We start from the raw sequence: 17,972 nt of genomic DNA, 5'->3' as shown, positions 1-17,972 counted from the left end.
ATCAGGATTGACAGCTGCAAAGACAGGCCAGGTTAATCTGCTTCTTCTTTTTTTTTTTTTTTAGAGAGAGTGAGAGAGGAGAGAGAGAGAGAGAGAGAGAATTTTTAATATTCATTTTTTAGTTTTCGGCGGACACAACATCTTTGTTTGTATGTGGTGCTGAGGATCGAACCCGAGCTGCACGCATGCCAGGCGAGCGCGCTACCGCCTGAGCCACATCCCCAGCCCCTAATCTGCTTCTTTATGGGGCTCATACCTGGAGGAAACCACAAGCTAGAGGGCCTTCCTTCCCCAGAGGGCTCCAGGAGGTGGGTGGTGAGAAACTACCCTTGCAGTCTTGCTTTTGTCATTTACATGCCTCTCAACTTTAATCAAGCCACTTCATTTCCCTCATCCTCAGTTTCTCTGTCTCTAACCCTTTACTCCCCTATTTTGGTAATGAATGCTTTCAGTTAGACCAGGCTTAGACAGAACAATGACCCAACAGTCCACTCCATGAGATGAAATAAGAGCGCCCCCTGGCGGCCAGCATAGCCCTAAGCACTAGATTGTGGAAGGGCTTCCTGAAAGAATGAATGCCCATGAAGAAATGTGCCACGGAAACCAAAGGAGAGAAGGGCCCAAGGTTTGGAGGCTCAGAACACGAAGCCACAGATAAGGTGCTGTGCATGTTGCCTGCTTCGCAGGAGATGCAAGGCCTTGGTAGCGGCCTGGACACAGCCTCTCTCTGGCCTTCAGCCCCTCTCTCCTAGGAGAGAGGAAGCTAGAATCCCTCTGCCCCAAAGCCAGCCATAAAGCCTAGAACCTTTACTCTGAAGCAGGCCAGAAAGAATTTCTCTGATCTACCTTGTCTGATGGTAGGTTATATGACCTTCATTCCAGAAAGGGTCCTGTCCGACTCTCAGGAGGAAGGAGCTGGACAAACAGGCGTAGCTGGGTTCCCCTCCCGGGTCTGATCCCTCTAGGTTATCCCCCTTATGTCCCATCACATTTCCAAATCTGTTCGACCATCAAATCTGGGTCTTTGGGTCTTTGTTTTACTCTTGCTACTGTCTTCTGTTCCAGGAGCCTGGGCCACGACCCCCGTGCTAGGCAAGGAGTATTATGCCTTTCTGCCCCAACAGAAGCCATGGTAAATTCTCTAACGACATAAAGACAATAATGAAAACCAAATGGAAACCTAATTGTGTCGCTGTTGACCTCAAGGGCAGCAATTTCACAACACAATCTCTGTGGAGTGTATGTTCACTCCTAGTATGCAAATATCACTTTAAACCCAGGACAACTGTGTTTGAATCACACAGGGACAACCCCGAAGCACTGCTGTCCTATAAAAAAGATCACAGGTATCCTGAAAGAATTCTTGGGGGCCTGGTAAAGTAAATTACAACACAGTCACACAGCAGAATGCCATGCAACTGATTAGAGAATGAAACGTCTCTCTCGACGGTGAGCTGGAACCATCCCAAGCTATAATGAGAAGCGAAAAACCAAACTGCACTGAAAAACAGCAAAGAGCTAAATTAAGTGGAAAGGCAAATTGGTCTTGGGCAGAAAATTCCACATCATAAAATCCTCAGATTTCTCTCAACTAATCTATAGACTCAAAACAATTCCACTCAACATCCCAAATAGTTGAGGATCAGGGGACACGTTCTACAACATATAAATACTAATATAATGAGACAATAATGAAGTGGCATCAGAGCAGATCTGAAATATCAATACAAAGTAAGAGTCCCCGCATAGATCCATGTGTGCACTGAAACTTGATGTATGACAAAACTGGCCTATTAATGGGGAAAAGGATGAATTATTTCCTAAAAATAGCACTGAGATGTTAGGGCATCCACAGAAGAATAAATGGTCCAAACTCTCCAAGTTATCAGGCAGGGAGAAGACATTTAATGGCAGCAGATCAGCAAAACTTAAATGCCTGATAGTATTCATGGAACTAATGCATCTGTCATCCAATGCATAGTTTCATGATGTTTTTAAAGGTTAAAATAGGTAGAACTAAACAATATAGTTTCACACCTATATGCAAAAACCATAAAGTAAGGCAAGAAAATGATCAACAGTAACATTCTGGATCATGGCTAGCTCTGGAGGGTAGAAAGGGGTTGGGAATGGGAAGGGTTTGGAGAGCTTTAAAGATACCAGGAACAATGTCATTTCCAAGCTGGGATGCATATGTAGATATCATAGTAATTAAAAGATTTGGATAATTTACAATAACAACCCATAGAATGTGTTGGGACTCCGTTTTGCAAGACATCAATGAATTCAAGAATTTATAGGGCTTGGGTTGTGGCTTAGTGGTAGAGTGCTTCCCTTGCACGTGTGAGGCACTGGGTTCGATTCTCAGCAACGGAAATAATTAAAGGTCCATCAATAGCTACGAAAATTAAAAAGAAAAAAAAAGACTTGTAGCTTCCCTCAGCAAAGACGGTGGGTTCAGCACACTTTCTGTCCTTTCTTCTTCCTTTTTTTTAAGGAAGTTTACCTGGCTGGGGGTGCAGCTCTGTAGTAGAGCCCTTTCCTAGAAAGCATTAGGCCCTGGGTTCAATCCAAGACCTGGGGGGTAGAGGTCGCTGTCACTTGAAAAATACAGTTTTTAAACAGGTAATTTAGTGTTATGTGTTCAGGACTTTGTATCATCAAGCTTCTGCCAGAGGAACCACGTGAAACTAGCAGCAGCCCTCTCCTCGGGGCAGGGAAGGTAGGAGAGCAGCGCCCGCACCCCTCCGCGGGGGCGCAGGGGACACCGCCCAGGACCCGCTCCCGAGGGCCTCCCGGGCGCTAGCGCGGGAGTTGCACTGTGGACAGAGGGCCTCCCTGAAGCGACCGCAGCGACGGGCCGGGAGGACCTGGGCCAAGGCCCCTCAAGGGGCTGGGGGTCGACGGCCCCGGAGCCTTGGCCACCCCACCTGCAGGCCAGCGTCGCGGCATAGGGCCAGCCCGGCGCGCAGGCGCGCAGCCGGAAACACGTGGTCGGGTGGGGCGGGGCCGCCGGGAGCGCGCGGCCGAACCATGTGGCGCAGGCGCAGAACAGAGGCTGCCGGGAACGCGCGTCCGGGCGGAAGTGGTGGCCCGCGCGTCCGGCCCTGCGCAGCTAGGCGTCCGCCGCAGGGCACCAGAGCCAGGCCGGCAGCGGGTGAGTGACGGCGCGCCCGCGGGCCAGCGCCCTCGATCGCCGCGGCCCGGAGCCTGCCGCCGCCCCCACCCCGCCGCGGCTCGGCCCTGGCCCCGCGGGCTCCCTGCGCGAGCGGGGCCCTGACCCGCAGCCTGCGGGCGGACGCCTCCTCTCGCGTCTAGTGCGGGTCACGTTCCCCGGCGACTGCAGCGCGGTGCCCTCCCGTCGGCCTGGTGGGAGGCCCGCCCGGCTCTCACGGGACCCTGCGCCGGGGACGTCCCCTTCCCTCCTCGCCACCCGGAACCCAGGCCTGCTCCGGCCTGTGCCGCGCCTCTCCCGACTGACGGGCGACGCCCCTTCCCGCCCCTTCCCACCTGTCACGCCGCATCCTGCTCCGCCCCAGTTCTTGCCCAGGACCCCGTAGCCAAGACCCAGCCTTCCTCTAGGCAGCGCATCTCATTCCATCTTTTACTCGCAAACTGTCCTCCCTCCCCGCCATTTCTGTCCCTCCAGTCTACCCCGAGTCTCCCATCCCTGGGGACTGGCACCCCTTTCCCATTCTTGTGGCTTGGTGCCTTATGCTTCTCTCGGTCTGAACAGTTCTCGTTTCCCTCTGTTCCTAGGTCTGGCCCAGGGCCACCATGATCTCTCTTCCTTCTACCTCCAGCAAACTCTTTTTCTCCCAGGCATCTTCTCCCCTTCAGTGACCCCAGGAAAACTGGTCCCTTAGCATGCCAGCTCCATTTCTCTTTCCCTTCCCGGGTTTGCTTGGCATCGTCTTCCACCATGTTCTCAACACTGCACAGGATTGGAACCTGAGTCTGCTGGTGTCAAGGGGATCTGACTGACCAAAACTTGAGAAAAGCACCAGATCTCAGAAGGACCTGTGTGACAAGGGAGCATGTGCTGCAGCCTTGAAGGAGCTGAATTGGCAGCTCCTTCCTGTTGTGAGCATGTTGGCTGAGGACGGTCCTCCTGGTCTGGGGTGCAGACCCTTCTTCTAGCCCCTCCTTAGGTCTCAGCATAACAGTTCAGCTGGAGCCTGTTGGCATAGTGGTCTCCCTGGGGCCTTTACCCACTGCCCTCAGTGAGCCTTCTCTGTGTGCCCAAAAACCCTGTAGAAAGCAGATTGGAGGAGCCAGCCTGCTCTCTGGATGAGGCAAGGGTTTCTTGTTGAATGTGGCCCAGCGTGTCCTCAGGAAGAGAACTCAAGTGAAGCACAGATTTGTCTAGGCATTGTCACAAGGCCACCACAACAGTCTAGGAACAATACTCTAGGTCTGTCACTTTTTTTCTTGTCCAAATTGATCCGATCCCCAAAGCTTATGTTACATCCAAAGAGGTGGACAAAATCATAATCTTGCAACTGAATGGGCCCGATGGGTGTGACCGGGTTTTCGCAGCCCAGAGCAACTTAGTGAGTGTGTGGGCTTAAGATTTTGGTACAGGAGAATATGCTTGCCCATCTGTCACCTGTGTGCCTGACATGTCGTGCGGCCCTGAGCACAGGAGTGGTGAGGAGAGTCCTGGGGTGCAGTGGAAGCAGTTGTCCTTGCTCTGCATGTGGCCCCACATACAGGTTCCCAAGAATACACACAGGCGGTCACCTCTGTTTGAGAAGGTCCTCCACAGTGAGGATGGCCCTCCCATAGCTGCATGGGGTGGGCATGCGGATGCTCTAGCGTGTGCTGTGAGCTGGGATCTGCAGCTGGGTCCAGAGTGTAAAGTGGGTCATTGCCACTGGGAGGTCGTTTATCTGTGGAATGGTACTAGGATATGGGGGGGGACAGTGCCCTCTGCGGATTGAGATTCCCCCAGAAGCTTGTGTCAAATGCCAAGAATAAGAGAATTTAAAACTTTTGTACTGATTTTTAAGAACATTTATGTTGCTTTTCCTTTTCATTGAGCCAAGGTATTGGTTAGGAAAAAGCAATCTTGATACTAGAGAAAACTGGGAAGTTGTTTATTTTCCTCTTTTGGTCCACACTTTTTTAATCTTCATTATTTCTCTATAATAAGTCCAGGAGCTGAGTGGGCAGGGGAAGATGCTGTGGGAAGTCAGAAGGAGCTGACATCTGGCTTCACACTGAGCAGGGTGACTGAGCTCTGAGCATGTAGTGCGGGTGAGTGGCTCCAAGGGTCTACTGCCCGCCTGTCCCAGGAGCCCACACTGAGGGAAGCATGAGGGTGCCACTGAACTGTCTGGAATGAGCTCTGATTGGGTCCATCAGGGACTGTTGAAACCCTGTATTCTCAGGCATTCTGGGAAAGTGGAGGATAGGGTTGTTTGGGGTATCTCAGCAGGGTTTGGGTAACTCTTGAAGTGATATAAATTAAGCAAAAACAGAAATTCGAACTGGAGAGGTGTGAAGCTGTGTGGCCCAACTCATTGAAAGGCTTGGTGTGAATAGTCAAGCCCCCAAGAGGGCCAGGCCCCATCCCCTTCCCCACCTGTGAATATGCTAAGTTCAGGTCGCTGATCTCCTGCCGCAAACAGGGTTGGTCTGTTGCATTTTCCCTCGGGCCCCACATGAACGTGGAGTCCTTAAAGTGGAAGAGGGAGGTAGAAGAATGAGAGAGAAGTGACAGCAGAAAGGCACCAGGAATGCCATGTGGCTGACATCAGAGGGGGAGGAAGGAGCCATAAGGCAAGGAACAGGCAGCCTCTGGAAGCTGGAAGAGGCCAGGAAGTGGATTCTCCCCAAGAGACTGGAAAAGGAACCAACCAGTTCTTGATTATAGCCCAGTGAGACCCTTGTCAGACTTCTGTCCTACAGGACTGAAATAAATAATTTTGTGATGTTTAAATTGCTGAGTCTGTAGAAATTAGTTAAAACAGCAGTGGAAACTAACACCCTGCTCATAAGTAGTTGACTTAAAAAATAAAAACACAGCCAGGCGTAGTGGTGCACACTTGTAATCCCACCAATTTAGGAGGCTGAGGCAGGAGGATCCCGAGTTCAAAATCAGCCTCAGCAATTGAGCGAGACCCTAAACAACTTAGTGAGACCCTATCTCTAAATATAACATACGAAAAGGGCTGGGGATGTGACTCAGTGGTTCGGTGCCCTTGTGTTCAATCCCCAGTACTAAAAACAAAAACCAAGGCTGAAAACAAGTCATTTTTTTTAAGAGAGAGAGAATTTTTTGATATTTATTTTTCAGGTTTTGGTGAACACAACATCTTTATTTTATTTTTTTGTGGTGCTGAGGATCGAACCCAGTGCCCCGTGCATGCCAGGCGAACACGTTACCACTTGAGCCACATCCCCAGCCCCCAAAACAAGTCATTTTGAAGTGACAAGTTGGTGCCAAGAGCAGCTGTGAGTGCCTTTCCTTGCAGGACCCTGCGTGGGTGGGTGGAGGTGTTGAGTTCGAGGACCCTGAGCTGGGGGTCTTGGGGGGCAGGCGGCCTCAGCAGTCCCTGGCGCAGGCATTGCTTTCTTACTTCCCTGTGCTGCCCACCTGTCCAGATTTGAAATGGGCTCAAGGGCAGTAGTAGCGCGGGTAAGCAAGCGTCCCTTTCTGTGAGACTTGCCGTCGCGCATTCTCTCCGGTGCAGGAGTGAGGGACTGGGAGACCCAGCACCAAGAGCTGTCCTGCCCCGCCTGGATCCTGAAAGGGAGGAGTCTGCTCTGACAGTGCCTTAAACCTGTTAGCTCTGCCACCTGCCTTATTGCACTTCTTAAGGAAGTAGGAGAGACCTGTAGACTGGCCGGCTGTCTGCTGTGTAGGTACCCCTGATCCCTCTGCTCGCGGTGGAGAGTGGATGCAGGCCTGGGGTTTCCATGGAGGTAGGTGTCTTCTGAGTCACGGCTCTTCCTAACAGTGGAGGAGCTACTCACTCCCAGGATGGGACACAGCCTGGGTGGCCTCCTGGGTGTGCATAGAGAAAAACACCCTGTTTCCTTGCTGCTCCCATGCTACCTAAAAACGTCCTTTGGAGTGGGCAGACATCTGTGTCTGCCACTGCTGAGCCTTGCTGTTTCTGGCTTTTTGGTAAAGGAATCCGAAATGCCTGAAGGTCGGTGAGCCTTTCTTAGTGCCTGCCTAGAAAAGGGGTAGAGGAATCAGGAGCCAGAGCCTCTAAGGTAGCTGGTGCTCTGGTTGCTCTTTCCAGAGAGCACCAACAACATGGGAAGAAGCCGGCTAGCAGGGTGCGGTCCTGAGCCTGGGCGACACTTATTTGCAGGCCCCCTGCCAGGTGCTTGGCTGCCCAGGAACCTGGTCTTTTCACTGCAGCCTTGGTTCTTTTTTTCCTTATGAAAACTTCATGCTGCAGGTGGGGGTGACAAGCTTCTTTCACCTTTGAGGGTGCAAGGGTGTGAGGGGGACAGGCTCAGCTCCTTTCTTCTGGGACCAGCCCCTGTCCATTTGTCTTTCATCTGCCCTGGCTTCTGTTGCTGGTGGCTGTGTGTCTTTTAAATGAAGCTTCCAGAAGCCCTGGAAGCCCTGGCTTGATGGCCTGGGCAGCCAAGGCGCCCAGAGTCAGCCTCAGGCAGAACCCGGTGTGGGGCCATGGAGAACAAAGGCAAGGGAGACTTCTGCAAAACACAGCAACTCCCAGTGCTAAAGGAGGGAAGGAAGGTTACTCTGGAAGGCCAGACCTCCCGTCTTGTGGCCGCCGAGGTCCTGTGCTGAGGCAGAGCCTCCCTCCAGGAGCTCACCTGGCCAGGCTGGGCTGTGTGGTGTGCTGGTGCACAAAGGACGCTGTTGGGAGGGTCTTCCTCTCCTAGGGTGCCCTAGCAGGTGACACACTTGGTGGCGTAAGGAAGCACACGCTTTTTCTCTCAAGGTTATGGAGATTGAATAGCCAGAGAACTTGAAACCAGTATCAATCCACTAGGTCAAAATCAAGGTGTCCCCAGGGCTGCACTCCCTCCGAAGGCTCTAGAGGAGGATCCATTCCTTGTCCTTCCAGTTTTAGGGGGCCCCAGGTGTTCCTTGGATTGTGGCCATGTCACCCTACCTCTTCCTCTGAGGTCACTTGGCCTTCTCTTCTGTCTCCATCCATCTCCTGCCTCCCCTTTATAAAAAGACACTGTGCTTGCATTTAGGGCCTACGGACCGCCTTCCCAACTCAGAATCCTTAACCACATCTCCAAAGTTCACATTGCCATACAAGGTCACTCTCCAAGGTTCTTCTTATTTTTTTTTAATATTGGCAATTGTTTGTTTATTTATTTTTATGTGGTGCTGAGGATCGAACCCAGTGCCTCACACATGCTAGGCAAGTGCTCTACCACTGAGCCACCACCCCAGCCCCAGTTCTTGGGTATCTTGGGGCCAGGATCAGCTTCCTCCAGGAGGGAGGCTTGCTGGGAGTGGGGCATGTGGAGGAGTACTCACCTCAGGCACAAGGCAGGAGAGCAGGGAGCAGGGCTGTCCTGGCATTTCCGGGGAGTTGTGGTGGTTCCTTGTGGGCAGAGAAGACCAGCATCCCCGGTGGAGGAAACACGCTGAGTAGGGTCTAGACACCTGGAGTCTAGAATTGTGAGTGACCCTGTGTCGTGCTGGTGGAGCGCTCAAGGGAGGCTGGGCCTGAAGACCCCGGCCTTCTCTACAGGCTGAAGTAGGTAAACAGTGCTTTTCAGAGGAAAGATGGCAGTCAGGCCGGGGCAGCCCTCTCCCTTCAGTGTGGCACCAGGGAGGAAACAGGCTGAGAAAGGGAAGTCCCTTGTCTGAGGTCTGAAAACTAGAAATGGCAAGTTCTGACCTGCAGTTCTAGGTCATTAGGAGCCCTCGGACGTTATCAGGGTGAGAGGACTAGGCAGGATGCGGGGACGGGCAGGGCAAGTGGCCTGGTGCCTGCCTGGGTGTGTGCAAACCAGAAAGCTGTTACGGCTCCAGGTGGCTCCCGAGGTCGGGCCCATCCTTAGCCAGGAGAGTAAATTCCTGCGGAGGAGTCTGTTTAGTGCCCAGGGGCCTGGAATGTGGCTGCTCAACTGGCCTGCAGTTCAGGGGGGTGTAGCCACAGAGGCGCAGGGCCTTCCTAGCAGAGGTCAAGCCATGGGAGAGCTCGAGGATGAGGTAGTGACTGAGCTTGTACACTGGCAGAGAGGGAAGCCAGCCCCAGGGCCAGCAGAGAGGCACAGAGAACATGCAGGAAGTTCAGATCCAGGCTGTTCCGCCGCTCAAGGAGAGGGGGACCAGTGAGTGTGGGTGCCAGGGGCTCAGGAAGGACTTGTCCCCCTTCATGGGTTCACAGATCTGCCGTCCACAAACCAAAGTTCAGTACTTGCCGTGTCCCATGAATAGTCTGAAGAGTGAGTGAGGTGAGCCAGAGGAGGCGGCAGCACCCAGCCTGCTGGGGACCCCGAGCTGAATGGCAGAGGGAAACCCTTTCCCTGACACAAAGTGTAGGGGTGTGGCCACACCCGGGCCTCAGCTGCTGCAAGAGGGGCTGCTGGGAGCAGTGGGCTGGAATTTTGACAAGAATGGTGGAGATGTGGTTGGTGACATAGGGATGTCGAGAGAGCTGAGCAGCAATACCTGCAGGGGCTCCAGGGCCAGGGAGGATGACGGCAGCACAGTGTGTGACAGCAGGTGCCATCTTCCCTGGACCTGCAGCTCAGATATGCAGCTAAACGGGTCACATGTCAGGGACTTGATCTCAAGCTGTGAGTTTGCAGGATGACTAGGTTGGGGGCACAGAGGAGACAGGGTATTGAGGGGCAGTTGAATAATGGCCAACTACCACATTTATTTTTCATTCCTCTGGCAAATGTGCACCAAGTTTCTACCAGCTGCCCAGTGGTAAACTGAGTGTGAGGGACAGCAGAGCAAGTCCCTGCACAGAATTCAAGGCAGAGCAAGAACAGTTGCATAAGGCTACAGATGGTGGAGGGCAGGAGGGACACGATCTTTCCAAGGAGTGGACATTCAGAAAATCCTGAAGATGGAAGTGAACTAGCCATGCAAAGACAGGACCACAGTGTCCCAGGCAAGGGAACAGAAGCTGTGCCCTGGGGATGAGGGCTGTGGTAGCCAGGACCAAAGGAGACCAGCATGGCTGGGGCTGGCAAGCAGGGGAGGTGGTGGAGAGTGGGGAGGGCTGCACGGGAGGCTGCAGGACTGTGTTCCTGGAACGAGAAGCCTGAAGGTCCCATGGGCTGTGGTGCAGGCTGCTGGGTGGCAATGGGTTGCCAGGGAGGACAGTGGCTGCAGAGGGACCGAGGGAGGCTGCTGGAGTGGCTTAGTGAGGGCTGAGCCTAGAAATGGACAGGAGCCAGGGATAGGAGGCCAGTTTTGAATGGTTAGCTCTGCCAGTGGACTTTGGGAATGAAAAGGGAGGGATAGGTCACTCAGGATTTCTGTGGTAGTTGGTATCTTTTCGTTCAAGTGTAACACCCACTCAGAAAGGTGCACCTCCTAGGTTCCGGTGAGAGTCTCTGCTTGGCAGCTGTGCATATGGCAGCCTCCTCACCATGCTATTCGTGGGAAGATGGGGTGAGGGGCTTGAGGGGAGGGGGCCTAGGACTTATGTTTTGAAACATCATGTTTAAAATGCATGTTGGAAATGCAGGCAGCATTTTGCATAGGAGGTGAGATGGAGGAATTCAGAGCTCAGTGGTCACATCCAGGCGAAGGATAAACCACTGGGACTCTTGGGCCTTGCCAGTGTTTGAAGCCCTAGGGTTGAAAAAGGGACAGGGAGAAACAGAACCCATCAGGGAGAAGTCCTCCAGGCAGGAAGGCCTCAGTGACCACCTGTGGCCATTGCCAAGAAGCAGCCCTTGCCCAAGAGACCCACCCTGTGTGGTGGTTGCCATAGCCCTTAGGGGCCTGGAATCTTCTCCCACTCTTGCTCAGAATAGCAGGCCTCACGCACACACTTCACCCTTGAACCTGACCCTGCAGGCTAAAGCCTGACTGTCCAAGGAGAGGGCGTGAGAGGCAGGCTTCCATGTAGGGCATCGCCCTGTAAACGGCCTGCGGCCTGGATGTCGGTGCCTCGTGGTCAGGTGCACGAGGGCCCAAGGTTCACACACAGCTGCTGGGGTGCCCAGACCGTTCCCAGATGCTGCCTGGCGGTGAGAGCAGCAGCTGCCCATGAAGTCACATGTGTTTTGTTCCCTGTTTTCTTGAGGTGGCAGACATGCTCCATTGATCCAGAAGGGAGGTCCTGAACTGCTTTAAGTTGAAGGTGGAAGGGCCAGGAGCAGTGGCCAGCTGTGTCCCCAGCAGAGCCAGGAGCAGCTTCTCGAAGGCACTGGGCAACTGTCCTGGAGACAGGCAGCTCCCCACTCCAGGGAGGGGGGCAATGCTGATGCTGGCCTGGCACCTCTGTGGTCCCGCTGAACCATCGCTCTCTGCCTGGAAGCAAGCAAGGAGGGTGTGGAAAAGAGCCGCCACTCCTGCCCACCACCACCAGCGCCCAACCCTGAACTTGCCTGGGGTGTGGCCCGGGAGGGGCCCAGGGCTTGGCCAAGGCCTTGGGTGAGCCCAGCAGTCCTCTGGAGCCTGTGTACACACAGGCTGGGCCCCCAGCAACAGGAGTGGCTCGGACTCTGTCCCTGCAGTCGTGGAAGTTAGTAGAAGGCGCCAGGGAGGAGTCGCTTCCAGCCACACATCAAGTCGGTGGAGGTCTTCTGCCTGGCTCCCATCTGCTTTATTTTTCATTTCATGGGCTTGGCCCAGGAAGTAAAGCCTCATTTACCTACTAAGCCCCTATCCGGTCTGTGCTGGGCACTGACTGGGAGCTGGGGGTGCTGAGGTGGAGGCAGAAATTAACAGTCCCGCTGTGCAACATGGGGAGGGCTTATAGGAGGTGACATTTGGGTCTGTGCCCCCTCTGTTGCCCTGCTCCCTTCCCCACTTGACTCCCCTGCTTGTTCCCCTTTAGAGAGTCTGTAAGACACCAGCCCACCCCAAACCCCTCATTCTTGCTCATCTTTATGTCTTGCCAGCTGGGACAGGGACAGGGGATCATTTTTCTTCTAAAAAGATGTTGTCTTGCTGAATAAGAGTAAATAAAGATTGCTGGGGTCAGGCTTTGACAAAGCCATGAAAGCCCGTTTCTTCTGGATAAGCCTGACAGCAGCCTGGACACTCTGCTGAGACCATGTGCTTCCTGCTTGCTGACCACTCTCCTCTCTCCTTGGGGTGCAGGTTCTGCCCGGTGCTCAGTCTGATGCCCATCCAGCCCTCTGACCACCTGGAATGGAATGAGCCTATGCACTCCCTCCGGATAAGTGTGGGGGGACTTCCTGTGCTGGCGTCCATGACCAAGGCCGCAGACCCCCGCTTCCGTCCCCGCTGGAGGGTGATCCTGACATCCTTCGTGGGCGCAGCCCTCTTCTGGCTGCTGTACTCCCACCGCCCAGCCCCGGGCAGGACTCTTGCTCACAATGCACACAACTGGAGACTTGGCCAGATGCCTGCTGCCCACTACAATGACACCTACCCCCTCTCGGCCCCCCAGAGGACACCAGGTGGACTTCGGTACCGAATTGCAGTTATTGCTGACCTGGACACAGAGTCTAAGGCTCAGGAGGAAAACACCTGGTTCAGTTACCTGAAGAAGGGCTATCTGACCCTGTCAGACAGTGGGGATAAAGTGACCATTGAGTGGGACAAAGACCATGGGATCCTAGAGTCCCACCTGGCAGAAAAGGGAAGGGGCATGGAGCTCTCTGATCTGGTCGTCTTTAATGGGAAACTCTACTCTGTGGATGACCGCACGGGGGTCATCTACCAGATCGAAGGCACGAAGGCTGTGCCCTGGGTGATTCTGTCTGATGGCGATGGGACCGTGGAGAAAGGTAAATGGAGCCACCTTCTGTTTTCACCTGTTTTTGATGTGCTGGGGAAGCTGACCCAGGGCCGTATGCATGCCAGGCAGATGCTCTACCCCGAGCCAGGTCCCAGCCCCTAAAGGGAGCCACTTCTGGCAAGTTCTCATCAGGGCCTGTGCTGGGGGACCCCAGGCCAGCTGGCTGTAGTTGGGTTTGCAGTTGAAAAGTAACCCTGGTGCCTGGTGAAGACTTCATACAGCCAGAAGTGCGAGCTCTCACCTACTCAGCCCTGCACCCCCACCATGAACAGGAGCCACCCATCACACCCAGCTGTTTCTAAAAGTCAAAGCTTATCACTAGAGCCCACCAGAGAGTGGGACATTTCTTCCAGAATGAGTTTTAGGACCATGTCACTTCTGCTTTTACTCCTTCAGAACCATGTCCCTTTGTGTATCTTCATAGGCATCTTAGGATTGGGCTGGGTCCATCCCCCAGTACCTTACCTTGAAACCATGGTGGCCGGTGGTTCTGTTTGAGCGAGACTTTGATCTCAGCTTCTGGACCTGGGAAGCCACTGCTGCCGCCCTGAGCCTACAGAAAAGGTCTCCTAAACCATCGTACTTTGCCTGGAAGCAAGCCGGCAGGGGGGTGGTAAGGAGCCACCATTCCTGCCCACCACTAGCACCCAGCCCTGAGCTTGGGTTTGCCAGGAAGGAGTTACTGCTTCTGCAGGGCAGGGAGGAGCTGCAGAGCTATCACATGGAGAGAGAGCCCAGGGCATTGGCCAGGTTGGCGCTTCGTTCCCCGTTTGAGCTCTTTGGGGACCTGCCCCTTTTAGAAAGCTAAATGCACCTGGGGGCTCTTTCAGGTCAAAGAAGGAATTGCTCTAACTGGGCTCCCCTGGCAGCCTCAGGCTGTCTCCCGGGGATGAAATCCAGCATTGCCCCCGGCTGGGTGTTGGAGGGACACATCTCCATGTGGGAATCAGAAGATGTTGGTTGCCCAGCTTCCTGCTTCATGTCCTTCAGGGCTTTAGGCTATCGTTGTGTGGTTTCCTTCTTCCTCTTGGACCAGGAAGAAAGCAGGGCTACAGGGCCTCTGGGACTGGCCTGTGCTCAGGGGTCCACAAGGGACTGAAGACCCAGTGAACGGAGCATCTTATCACAGATGCTTCTCAGGCGACTGTCAGGGCACTGGGGCTGCCAGAATTCAGCAGGACCCAGAGCCACCTGCAGAGAAGTCTCCCTCCCGGGAGCTGCTGTCCCCAGTGCAGGGAGGGGCTGGAGCTCCAGCTCCTGGGAGCTGAGAAACTTGCAGGATATTTGGGGAAACAACCACAAGTTAGCATCCAGGGGTTAGAACAGGTCAGAATGTGCTAGAAGAACAAAGGCCCCCAGCCTGAACTGTGCTGCAGCCTTCAAAGGTTGGCTCGTAGTAAATAAGTCCGCTAAGAAAAAAACAGAGGTGGCTGAATAGATACATCAGAATGAAGCCGCATCTGAACACCAGGCCTCCTGGGCAGTCCCCCCCCCCCCTGCAGACCACAGGGCTGTCAGGCCTGCGCTGCTCCAGCATCTGAGAGTGGTCTTGGGTGTGGGGGGCAGCTTGAGGGGTTGGGGACCGAGGGGAGGGGAGGGGAGGGTGGAGCTGCAGTGCCGGGGGACTCAAGCCACTCACAGAGACTTCCTGCTAGGGTTGCCAAAGGAAGTGGGGTCTTCCTCAGAGGGCAGAAAGGGGGAGGGAGGTACTGCCGTCTCTGGGACGCCTGGGTGTGGGGCTCTGCATAGGCTCCTGCTCCTGCCCAGTGAAATGCCGTGACTTCTGATGTCCAAAGCTGCTGCGCTGCCAGGGCTCGTGGCCTGACTGTGGGCAGCTCCTGCAAGCCCGGCGTGGGGGGAGGGGGGCGGCGAGCCGCAGGCACTCTCCTCCTCTCTCCTCTCCTGCCTCAGGCTTCAAAGCGGAGTGGCTGGCTGTGAAGGACGAGCACCTGTACGTGGGCGGCCTGGGCAAGGAGTGGACCACCACCACCGGGGAGGTGATGAATGAGAACCCCGAGTGGGTGAAGGTGGTGGGCCACAGGGGCAGCGTGGACCACGAGAACTGGGTGTCCAGCTACAATGCCCTGAGGGCCGCCGCTGGGATCCGACCCCCAGGTAAGAGGCCCACAGGGTTCTCTCTCTGTGGTTGCTGCCCTCCGGCCAGGGATTCCAGGGCTCAGGAGCCATTTTCTCTTTGTCCCTGCCTGGTCCGGACAGTACCTCCACCGCACCCTGTAGTCCACACAGGAGCAGCCCCCGCGTGGGCTGTCTGTTCCAGAGGTTGGGGCCATGGTCCCTCCCAGCGACAGCAGGAGGAGGTGGGCAGTTCTGGCCACCTCCCTCCACCCTTGTCCAGGGGTGTGTCTTCTCTGGAGGCTGGGGCAGCTCCAGGTGCAGGAGGAAGTGGCTGAGCCGAGCTCCCCTTGCGGGTGCTCCTGTCCTGGAAGGGAGGGCCAGGCCTCCTCTGCCTCAGGGTGCCTCCCCTCTGGTGGCTCTGCCCACAGGTCAGACTTGCCTGTTTATTTTGTCCCCTCTCTGGGCCCTTTCTCCTTTCTGTGCCCCTTCATTAGCACCAAGGGAACAAAAATAGAGACAGAATGCCTGGCTCATGGGCACCTGGGTCAGCAGCAGGAGCCAGGCTACCAAAGGCTTAGAGCAGCATTTGCTGTCTGCTGTGCCTGCCTGTGCTGTCACCAGCCACAGGAAGGTCGGTGAGGGCCCTCGGTTCCTGCTGCCCACATGTCCTGAGTCCCTGCCACTGCAGCGAGGGCCAGCACACCTGATGGGAGGGGGAGGACGGGCAGGGGCATCCTGCCGAATGTGCTCGGTGACCTCTTTGTCCTGTGTCCTAAGGCTACCTCATTCACGAATCTGCCTGCTGGAGCGACACCCTGCAGCGCTGGTTCTTCCTGCCTCGCAGGGCCAGCCACGAGCGCTACAGTGAGAAGGAAGATGAGCACAAGGGCACCAACCTCCTCCTGAGCGCGGCCCAGGACTTCGGGGACATCTCTGTCCGCCGTGTTGGGGAGCTGATCCCCACACACGGCTTCTCATCCTTCAAGTTCATCCCCAACACTGACGACCAGATAATCGTGGCCCTCAAGTCCGAAGAGGACACTGGCATCGTTGCCACCTACATCATGGCCTTCACGCTTGATGGGCGCGTCCTCCTCCCAGAGACCAAGATAGGAAGTGTGAAGTATGAAGGAATAGAGTTCATATAGATTAAAATGCTCCCAACGCCAGCAAGGCTGAGCCGGGCCTCTGGTTCTGTAAAGCCCAGGGGATTCACTTCTGTTGTCTTCTCTTTGTAACCATGAGATGTGTGTCTGGCTTCGTCCCCAGAGCAGGGAGTTCAGTTCCTGGCGTGGAGCAGCCTGAGGTTGTGAGCGGCAAGGAGGCCGCCCGGCCCTGGCCAGCTCCCAGCTCTGCACTGCCGGGCGGCTGCAGAGGCGACCGCTGCAGGAATCTTGATCTGGGCCGCCGGCTGCCCACCAGGTTCTGGCCCACCTGGCCTCCCGGGCTTGCCTTTCCCTGTGCTCTCTGTGTAGTCGGTGCTTCAGGAGCACCTAGGGCACTGAAGCAGGTGCCCTGTCTTGGAAACCACAGGGAGTGGAGGCAGGCCTGCCGTGAGGAGCTCCCAGCTACCCCCATCCTCCTCTCAAACCCAGGCATCCATTCCATGTGCCCCCAGACCCTTGGAAAGTAAATGTTTACACTGCAGGATGCATGGAGCATGGTGGCCTCTGGGGACACCTGCCCACTGCTGACTGGCACCCTGCAAGGTTGCTCCCAGCCACCCCACAGCCAAGGACCCTGCTTCCGCCCTTTGGGAATGTTCTAGGGCTGTGTAGCACTGTGAGGTTTTAATTATTAACTTATTTTTACTAAAGTAGTTTCCTCTCTTATCAAACGGAATCACCAAATCTCACCCACAGAGCAAAGTCACAGTGAATAAATTTGCCACCAGTGGCAGGAAGTTGTCACTAAGCAGCCACAGGTGGCAAAGCCAGTTTACAGTGGTGTCTGAGTGCTTGGCTCGCGGCCATTCCCTGGCAGCTTTCAGAAGGCGCCTTGCCCTTCAGGACTCTCACGGATGACTTGAATGTCTTGTTCCCTGACCCAGGAGGCACCCTAGGTTCTGGCCGGCCAGCAGGTGATCCTTGACCAGGGCGGCTTTGTTCTGGAGGTTGTCCTGCCACCTCCTGGGTTTCTCTCCATGGCCTTCCTCCTCCCTGTGGGAGTTTTGCAGCCTCCTCTCTGTGGAAGCTTCGCACAGACTTGGCTCCTTGTTGGTCCCTGTTGTCTCTTCCCAGTGCTGGTGAGGTGGGGGTGGTTGGGGACAGAGGTAAGGCAGGACTAAGCCAAGAAGGGATGAGTCCATTCATCATGGCATCCCTGCCTGGCTGCCTCACCCTGCGACAGAAGCTTGGCGGTGGTGGGAGGGACTCTTGGCTGCACCTGGCCCTGTGCTGACCCTTGCAGACCTCTTCTCCTTGGAACTGGGACAGTCCCCTGCCAGGCTCTGGTGAGACGTCCTGCACAGCTTGGTCCTCCTGCTGTAGGAGAAGCAGCAGAGCAAAGACGCTCGACTGAACATGATGTTTCTCCAAGCCGGGCTTCCTCGGGCGCAGCTCTCCTGCCTTTGCCTGGCGGGCTTCTGAGCTGCCACCCCCTGAGGGTCGATGCCATCAGAGCTGTTCTTTAAAACAGAATCAAGACGTCCAGAGGCCGGGCAGTCGCTGGCTTGAGGCACTCTTGATTTGTTCTGGGGCCCCTGAGCCACAGGCCAGGTGTGCGACTGAGTGACTTCCAGAGACCTGGAAGCCAGCCTTCCCTGTCCCCGTGTTCGCTGCTGTCAGCATGATGATTGTCTCCTTTCCTTTGTCCATTTGTTTCATAAACAATAAAGCGCAGGGGAACGTGAGTGCTCGTCTCCTGCTCTGTGCTGACCAGGCCAAGTCCCCCCCAGGGCACCCTTCTCTCAGGAGCACGGACAAAGCTGGGCAGGAGAGTCCTTGGACACGCCCAGGGGCAGTGGGACAGGCACCCCCTGGCCCT

The 17,972-nt window shown here is 55.2% G+C and overlaps 1 protein-coding gene across 1 annotated transcript; it reads left to right on the top strand.

Moving 5' to 3' along the window:
- The first annotated feature begins 3,008 nt into the window (after nt 1–3,008).
- CANT1 (calcium activated nucleotidase 1) lies at nt 3,009–17,838 on the top strand. The gene is made up of 4 exons (XM_081272537.1): nt 3,009–3,157; nt 12,248–12,900; nt 14,823–15,026; nt 15,765–17,838. Exons 2-4 carry the CDS (start codon nt 12,270–12,272, stop codon nt 16,133–16,135), a joined length of 1,206 nt encoding a protein of 401 aa, XP_081128663.1. The 5' UTR covers nt 3,009–3,157; nt 12,248–12,269; the 3' UTR covers nt 16,136–17,838.
- The last annotated feature ends 134 nt before the right edge of the window (nt 17,839–17,972 follow it).

This window comes from Spermophilus citellus (genome assembly GCF_964194105.1).
Source record: "Spermophilus citellus genome assembly, chromosome: 17".
NCBI classification, from domain to species: Eukaryota; Metazoa; Chordata; class Mammalia; order Rodentia; family Sciuridae; genus Spermophilus; species Spermophilus citellus.
This window is presented reverse-complemented; position numbering and strand designations above follow the sequence as displayed.

What these genes read in the sequence shown, in the direction of transcription:
- CANT1 (XM_081272537.1), top strand. Translation starts at nt 12,270, where the DNA reads ATGCCCATCCAGCCCTCTGACCACCTGGAATGGAATGAGCCTATGCAC. An exon ending in CGATGGGACCGTGGAGAAAG is followed by an intron (nt 12,901 to 14,822) that starts GTAAATGGAGCC and finishes CTCCTGCCTCAG; the next exon opens with GCTTCAAAGCGGAGTGGCTG. An exon ending in CGCTGGGATCCGACCCCCAG is followed by an intron (nt 15,027 to 15,764) that starts GTAAGAGGCCCA and finishes CTGTGTCCTAAG; the next exon opens with GCTACCTCATTCACGAATCT.